At 34.7% G+C, this 9,063-nt stretch overlaps 1 protein-coding gene across 1 annotated transcript in view; it reads left to right on the top strand.

Moving 5' to 3' along the window:
* Window positions 1–3,334: 3,334 nt before the first annotated feature.
* Window positions 3,335–9,063, top strand: part of LOC129271228 (UV excision repair protein RAD23 homolog B-like) — an 18,028-nt gene continuing 12,299 nt past the window's right edge. The window contains exons 1-3 of the mRNA XM_054908609.2: window positions 3,335–3,413; window positions 5,899–5,978; window positions 7,320–7,537. Coding sequence (XP_054764584.2) covers window positions 5,967–5,978; window positions 7,320–7,537 — 230 coding nt within the window. The 5' untranslated portion in view covers window positions 3,335–3,413; window positions 5,899–5,966. The remainder of the gene's footprint in view (window positions 3,414–5,898; window positions 5,979–7,319; window positions 7,538–9,063) is intronic.

Below are 9,063 nucleotides of genomic sequence, written 5' to 3'. Positions count from 1 at the left end.
TGTAGAGTTAAAGGTCAAGTCCACCCCAGAAAAATGTTGATTTGAATAAACAGAGAAAAATCAAACTAGCATAATGCTGAAAATTTCATCCAAATCAGATGTAAAATAAGAAAGTTACATGTATGACATTTTAAAGTTTCGCTTATTTTTCATAAAACAGTGATATGTGCATCTCAGTGACATGCAAATGAGACAGTCGATGATGTCCATCACTCACTATTTCCTTTGTTTTTTATAGTTTGAATTGTACAATATTTCATTTTTTTTTACAGATTTGACAATAAGGACCAACTTGACTGAACCATATTTTATTAAACAATGCAAATCCCACATGTTTAAGGAGGAATTAAATGTTGTTTCACTTGACAATGAGGAGAAAATTATAATATTTCATATTTCACATAATAAAATACAAAAGAAATAGTGAGTGGATGATGTCATCAGTCTCCTCATTTGCATACCAACCAGGATGTGTGTATAACTGTTTTGTAAAACTAGGCGAAACTTTCAAATGTCATAACTTTCTTATTTTACATCCGATTTTGATGAAATTTTCAGTGTTTTGCTTGTTGGATTTTTCTCTTTTTATTCAAATCAACTTTTTGTTGGGGTGGACTTGTCCTTTAATCAGATGAAAATAAAATCAGATTATTTCATGGAAAATACATTGTAATATTACAGTGAGTGAATTAATATTGATAAAATTATGTTAGAAAATAGTTTAGGCTCTGATTTTGTTATGGAAATTTACAAAAAGTGAAATTCTAGCTAACTTTTTGAATCACTAAAAAACTGTACTTTATAAACTTTATTTTTTGTTCATATAGAGGTGCATATCTCAATTTTTTTCATTACACAGGATGTTTTCAATAGCAAAGCATTGCTGTTAGGGATATTGGCACTGACTAATGAATTTGTCAATATTTTCATGGCCGATCGGCAATTCGCGAAATCTGCGAAAATAAAACCCCCGCAAAAATAACAGCTTATATAGTATAATTCACCATTTTGGGGATTTTCAATATATTTCTCTTTTAATCATAGCTTCCTATTTCTTGACCATGAAATCCTGTGCCTTATCCATGCTGCAAAAAAAAAAGATGTATGTTGTATTCTTTGTAGAAAGGTGTTCTTGTGTATGTGCAATTATGCTTTGAATGGATGGAAATATATGATCATTTTCCATGCTTAACAAAGGTTAAGTCCACCCCTGCCAAAAGTGGATTTGAGTAAAATGGAGAAAATATTTTTTTTTTACAAAGCACTAGACAGTAATATGCACAACATACTGTATCAGGGCTTTAGCTAGAATTTTAGAATTAGGTGTCCAAATTTTAAAGCAGATTGTAAAAAAATGGTAGTGAAAAGAGCCATTAAGCGGTTCATGTGGCTCCGCATCTGGCAGAGCTTTATAACAACAGGACATGTCAAAGGGGCAGTGTACATCATTTCCAGTAGATTTTTTCCCCCAATATTTCTTTCCCTTAACTCCTGGCTTGCTGCCCCCACCTGTGTTAAAGGTAAAGAAAACAGTTGAAATTACAAATTCTCATTGTTTTCCCTAAATTACTTGATCTTGTTTTATCTCACGAGTGTCAATTTTACTTCACTGTATCAATACTAATGTGCACCATTTACATATAATATGAATTTTTTGTTGTTGATGAGTATGCAGAAGTGTCATAGGCTCTAGACTTCATAGACTACAAAAAGAAAGCAAAAGAGGAAAGAAAGAATGAAAAAAAAAAAAAGGGAAGAAAGCATGAAGAAAGAAAGAAAGAAAGAAAGAAAGAAAGAAAGAAAGAAAGAAAGAAAGAAAGAAAGAAAGAAAGAAAGAAAGAAAGAAAGAAAGAAAGAAAGAAAGAAAGAAAGAAAGAAAGAAAGAAAGAAAGAAAGAAAGAAAGAAAGAAAGAAAGAAAGAAAGAAAGAAAGAAAGATAGAAATGAAAAAATAAAAAATAAAGTAAAGAAAAGGGAAGGAACAAAAAAAGAAAAAAAATATGAGAAAAAAGGAAGGGTAGAATGAAAGAAAATATGAAAAAAAAGGAAGGGATGATGAAAGAAAGAATAAAAGAAAGGAATGAAAGAAAGAAAGAATAAAAATGGTAAAGACGATAAAGAATTAAAAAAAGAAAGATAGAAAAGGATGAAAAAAGGATTAGAATTAATGGAAAAGAAAGAAAGGAAGGAAGCTCGAAATTAAAACAAACACCAGGAACAACAACAACAAAATCAGTCAATCATCCTACATGTAAATTATACTAATATTTTTCTCAATGAAATATTGTGAAAAATATATTTTAAATGGTTAGTGTATCTTATTATCATGTAATAAAGTGGACGCTAGCATCCCTTTAGTACAAGTCTTAAAAACATAATAGGAAGAAAAGAGAGCCCAACATGCACACAATTAGAATTTGATAGATCTGTAGTTAATTTGAGGCGACCAATTTTCCATGTACTACAAATGTAAAGTGCTTTGTATAATGGCCTGATGCAGCAGTGTAACTTTCTCCTTTTTGAGCTGTCACTTTGACAACCCTGATATGGCTTAAAAGAGCGATTTAAAACCTCAGATATGACCGATACAAGGCCGCAGTGAAAACAAGTTGGCGCAAGGTTGCAAAATCTGCTGACTCTTACTCATGCCAGCCTGGAAAGAGGGATTGGGTGCAATGAGTTGGCGTCTTCCCTTGACTTTCAACTCTCATTTGGAATATATTTTTTCATACTGTGCCATATTTTTGGCTTCTCTCTTGGGTGATGTACATTTATTTTCATGAAACCAAGGCAATAGTTGATTTTCATTGAAACTGTGATAAGCTACTGAAATCCTTGCATCTGATTTGCTCAGAACAAAGTAATCAGTGAAAATAACTATTTAATTCACAAAGCATTCCTCGGGATGTTTCATACATTTAAACAAGCATTTTATACTAGAATTTGCATAAAAATTCCAAAGAAAGTTGTTTCTTCAAGTTTTTTTCGTTTTATCCCCCTATTTTTTAGCCTTGTTTGTTGCAGATGTTATCTCATTTCATTTTAGATTTTTTAGTTTCAAATATGCAATATCGTTTTTGTGAATAATTTTGAATAATTGTTTTAAAAAATTGCTTGTACTGTATTGTGACTATTCCAGTGTACATTAGTATCACTGTTAGTATCTACTGTTCTACTGTGACTGTTTACTAGTAACGGACCAACTATACAATTCTGTATTTTGTGTGTTGGATATTTTGGAATGTATGCACTTGCTAGTTAATTTTAGGACCATTGTACGAGTAACTGTAATACTTGTTTATTTATTGTGTTATTTTGGTTTGTTTTGACTACAGGTCAGGAATCTGAAAGATGAAATTGAAAAGAAATATGGGAAAGAATTTCCTGCCTCCGGGCAAAAGTTAATTTATGCAGGTAAGAAAAATCTTCAAGCTCCTTTAATATTTAGCGTGCATTGCCAGTCGTTTATTGCATATTTTTATGTTACAGAGAGTTTCTGCCATATAACACCCCTGTTACACCTGATTTCCTACCTACCCGAGACCAGTCTCGGGGCACCTTTAGACTGGTTTCCAAAAAGTTGACCTAAATTTTTAAACCCTTTTTACACCGGAATCGTAAGGAGTCTCTGGGCACCCCGAGACGGCTTTTTGTGCGTATTACCAAAGCTGTTCGAGATAGGTTTGGCAGGGCGCCAATCGCATGCTGTGTTTGTTGTTTTGATAATCGTTCCACGTGTAGCGCATCAAGGGAACCTGTCTCGGGCAGGTTTGCGTTTACACCGAATCCAAAGCAGTCTCGGGGCGCCCCGAGACCGGTCTCGGAACACATCGCGAGTTGGTCCGAGATACTGTAGGTTTGCTCAGAAGGGAACTCGGGTAGGCTTGTGCGTTTACACCGGATTAGAAACCTGCACGAGACTGGTCCCAGGGCGCCCCAAGACTAACTAGGAAATCCGATGTACAGTGTAACAGGGGTCGTAGACTTTTAATATTTTGAAAATAGTTTTGTTATCTTATAGATTGACATTGAATTGTAATGTTAATCCATAATGATTTAGGATGTGAGCATGAGCATAAAAATTGTGAAAATAGATTTTTGTCTCGCCTGCATGGCAGAGCGAGACTATAGGCGCCGCTTTTCCGACGGCGGCGGCGGCGTCAACACCAAATCTTAACCGAAGGTTATGTTTTTTAAATGACAGCATAACTTAGAAAGTAATGGACCTAGTTCATGAAACTTGGCCATAAGGTTAATCAAGTATTACTGAACATCCTGCCTGAGTTTCACGTCACATGACCAAGGTCAAAGGTCATTTAGGGTCAATGAACCATGTTGGGGGAATCAACATCAAAATCTTAACCTAAGGTTAAGTTTTTGAAATGTCATCATAACTTAGAAAATATATGGACCTAGTTCATGAAACTTGGACATAAGGTTAATGAAGTATTACTGAACATCCTGCATGAGTTTCACGTCACATGACCAAGGTCAAAGGTCATTTAGGGTCAATGAACTTTGGCCAAATTGGGGGTATCTGTTGAATTACCATCATAAATTTAAAAGTTTATGGATCTGACTCATGAATGAAACTTGGATATAAGAGTAATCAAGTATCACTGAACATCCTTTGCGAGTTTCAGGTCACATGATCAAGGTCAATGGATATTGGCCATGTTGGGGGTATTTGTTGAATTACCATCATAACTCTTTAAGTATATTGGTCTACATTGTAGTTCATAAAACTTGGACATAAGAGTCGTCAAGTATCACCGAACATCTCATGCGAGTTTCAGGTCACATGACCAAAGTCAAAGGTCATTTAAGGTCATTGAACTTTGGCCATTTTAGAGGTAATTATTAGATTGCTGTCATAACTTTCAAAGTTTATAGATATAATGTATTAAATGTGGATATAGGGGTAATCAAGTATCACTGGTGTTTTTTGTGAATAATTATTAAAGGTTGTTTTTCAAAGTTAGCACTGCTGGTATATTTAATCGCGTGATGCAGGTGAGACCGCCAGAGGCATCCCACTTGTTGAAATGTCATCATAACTTAGAAAGTATGTAGACCTAGTTCATGAAACTTAGACATAAAGGTAATCAAGTATTACTGAACATCCTGTCTGAGTTTCAGGTCACATGACCAAGGTCAAAGATCATTTAGGGTCAATAAACTTAGACAATGTTGGGGGAATAAATATTGAAATCTTAACCAAGGTTAAGTTTTTGACATGTTGTCATAACTTTGAAAGTATATGGACCTATTTCATAAAATTTAGACATAAGAGCAATCATGTATCCCTGTATATCATGTGCGAGTTTCAGGTCACATGACCTAGGCACTGCTGCTTTATCGAATTGCGTAATGCACGTGAGACTGCCAGAGGCATTCCACTTGTTCTTAAATGAATTAATATGGGCATCAGCAATAAAAAAAGATTACTTGTGAGTGCTCTTGTAGGTAGTCTAGGATAGATAGAGTAATAAAAGCTGCTTGCCTACATACATCAGCATACACTAGCTAAAACATTCAGAGCCCTTTAAATATCTATGTAACTCGTTCTGTCTATTCATTTTTCTTTACCAGTACAAATGCTGCTAAAAAGGTATCTGTTATTTTTGTGCATGGCTGCATATTGAAACATTGCTGGTTATCCAATATCATGATGTTGATCAGAGAAAATTGCTTGCCTGCATTACAAAACCACAAACAAAATATAACTGAAGTCACTATTAAAATACTATTTTAGCAGGTATATTAATGAAATCTTTTATCATTGTCAAAACTGAAGTAATTTCAGAATTACAGAGATGTGTGCATTTGATGATCGAATTGAAGAGAAGTGTGTATTTGATGATCGTGTCTTGTTAATATTTTGTTTCTTTCCCTCTAGGTAAAATCTTAAGTGATGACAACCTTTTATCATCATACAATATAGATGAAAAAAGTTTTGTTGTAGTCATGGTAACGAAGGTGAGTCCAAATAGCATCTCTATTCGTACACGTACATGGTTTTTTTTGGGGAAAAATTATCACTAAAACTCATCAAATCGTTTTTTTATATGCCCGCCCGGCGACGGGTTGGGACGTATTGTGGTGTCACGCTCGGTGTCCGTCCGTTAACTTTTCCTTGTACACGCGATAACTTCAGTTTGACTTTACCTATGCTCATACAATTTAGTGTGTATGATACTCTCATGGATCCCGAGAAGCCTATTGATTTTAAGGTCACAATGACATGTTTTCATCTTACCCTTCTAAAGCCCTTGTTAATGCGATAACTTTAGTTTAACTTAACCTAGGCACATATAATTTGGTGTGTATGATACTAGCATGGATCCCGAGAAGCCTATTGATTTTAAGGTCACAATGACATGTTTTCATTTACCCTTCTGAAGTCCTTGTTAATGCGATAACTTTAGTTTAACTTAACCTAGGCTCATATGATTTGGTGTGTATGATACTAGCATAGATCCCAGGAATTATATTGATTTTGAGGTCAGAAGGTCAAAGGTGAAGTCGCCACCTTCCACTTTTCTTGCTTGACCAATAACTACATTTTCCGGGTTACAGGCAGGCGTATTATGTGCTCGCCTTAGCGACACTCTTGTTAAATTATAATATATTATTAAACCCATTTCAAAGAATATTTTATGAGTTTTATATTTGATTTATTATTGGTAAGATAGAATCTGTAACTAGGCAAACATAGATATCTACGTAATAGAGATGTAGTTCGTTGCTGACGTCACAATTTTGAACTAACCCTGTGAAGATGGCGATCTCCATCCAGAAGCTTCTAACCTGAACAAACCCCACTTTGAAGAGGTACTCCATACTGGAAAATTTTTGGGGTATAAGTGGAGTCATTTTTATTGTCCTGTATTCATCAATGATATAATGTGCTATTAGATTTGGGTATCATATTCCTTTAATCCTTTGATAAAAAGTTTGTGTTTTATAATAATGAAAGGTCATTTTGTTTATACTAAAAATTTGAGGACTACTTTGTTTGAATCAAATGAACATTTAATTTGGTTTCTATCACATACTTGTACACTTTTTATTGCATACACCAAAAGATTCTGTGATTTTATAAATGGTAAATAAAGATGATGTTAATAGTATTTAAAATGTGAATTATTGAATGGATTTAGGAGCATAGTTTAATTATTTTTTTTACGCCTTTCTATTGACATCACAATCAGGAAGGTACAGAGTACAGTACTGTAGTTCAGAATTATATTGGGTTTATCTAGTGATATTGTGAATGGATATCTCAAGTATTTGTTTGTATGCTGTCTCCTTGTACAGAGATTGCAAACAGAAGAAAAGAAAGAAGAAAAGAAGGAGGAAACGAAACCACAAGAAACTGCTGCTTCTGCAGCTGCTGCCAGTGCATCCGCTAGTAGTGCCCCGTCTGCTGCAGCCGAGAGCACACCCAAAGCAGCTGAGGAGAAGAAGAAGGAAGAAGAAAAGGCAGCAACCCCAGCCCAAGAAACAAAACCAGAAACACAGCAGTCGGGTGGAGTGTAAGTTCTGTGGACTGTAATCTTTGAAAATAGGAATTAGGATGATAAAACCTTTATCTTAATATTGTCAAATTCTGAGGAGAGTATTAACCCTAAAAGGCATTTTTCATGATAAATCTGCCGCGTGAAATTTTTCAACCGCGCCGCTTGCTGACTTTTTACTTTCGAATCTCACACAACTTTTGAGACCAAATTTGCGATGCCCGGATACGCGGTTACGAAATTACACAACATTATGTAAGTGCATGTCAGACCCAAAACTGCTCAAAAACGTGAATTCATGTACAAATCCAATGCAAATTGTGTATTTAGCCAAAATTCATAAATGTATCATATTTTTCTATTTTTACTGATTAAACTTAACTAATTAAGTCTTGTTTATGATCAGAATTAAGTCTGCAACAATTTCCATCAAAAAGCAATAAAAAACAAAAAGTCTTAAAACAAAGAAATACATAAGAAATTTAAAAAACAATAAAATGCACAAGAAAAAATTGCGATACCAAATTCTTTTTGAAATATATATTTGATCGGGATCCTAGAAAGAGTCTGTGAATGAAAAAATAGAAGTTTTGGGGCCGTATAATTAGCATAATTGATTCATTAAATGAAAAATTTAATTATTTCAAAAAAATTAGCCATACAGCTTTGTAGATTTTATTGCACACTACCACTGTGCAAATTTTTGTGGTGCTCACGTGATCGAAGGCCGAGATCTCGGGGGGGGGGGGGGGGGGGTCCAAATAACCTGGCTCTTTTAGGGTTAAGGCATTGCTGTTCTTATGACTCAACTTTTATTTGTAATTTTTTAAGTAATTACAAGAATAAAGAGATCTATGAAAATATTAAGCTAAGAATGACATTAAATAGAGTGCATTGCTTTGCCTATGAAATAAGTTTGTATTGGTTTTTGTCTCGCCTGCATAGCAGAGCGAGACTATAGGCGGCGCTTTTCCGGCGGCGGCTGCGTCAACATCAAATCTTAACCTAAGGTTAAGTTTTTGAAAGGACATCATAACTTAGAAAGTATATGGACCTAGTTCATGAAACTTGGACATAAGGTTAATCAAGTATTACTGAACATCCTGCATGAGTTTCAGGTCACATGACCAAGGTCAAAGGTCATTTAGGGTCAATGAACTTTGACCATGTTGGGAGAATTATTTTCAAAATCTTAACCGAAGGTTAAGTTTTTGAAATGACATCATAACTTAGAAAGTATATGGACCTAGTTCATGAAACTTGGGCATAAGGTTAATCAAGTATTAGTGAGCATCCTGCTCGAGTTTCAGGTCACGTGACCAAGGTCAAAGGTCATTTAGGGTCAATGAACTTTGGTCAAGTTGGGGGTATTTGTTGAATTACTATCATAACTTTGAAAATTTATGGATCTAGTTCATGAAACTTGGACATTAGATTAATCAAGTACCACTGAATATCCTGTGTGAGGTTCAGGTCACATGACCAAGGTCAAAGGTCATTTAGGGTCAATGAACTTTGGCCAAGTTGGGGGTATTTGTTGAATT

The sequence above is a fragment of the Lytechinus pictus genome, chromosome 11, assembly GCF_037042905.1.
Source record: "Lytechinus pictus isolate F3 Inbred chromosome 11, Lp3.0, whole genome shotgun sequence".
In the NCBI taxonomy this organism is placed as follows: Eukaryota; Metazoa; Echinodermata; class Echinoidea; order Temnopleuroida; family Toxopneustidae; genus Lytechinus; species Lytechinus pictus.
Note: the sequence above shows the minus strand (reverse complement) of the source record. Positions and strands in the feature narration are given on the sequence as shown.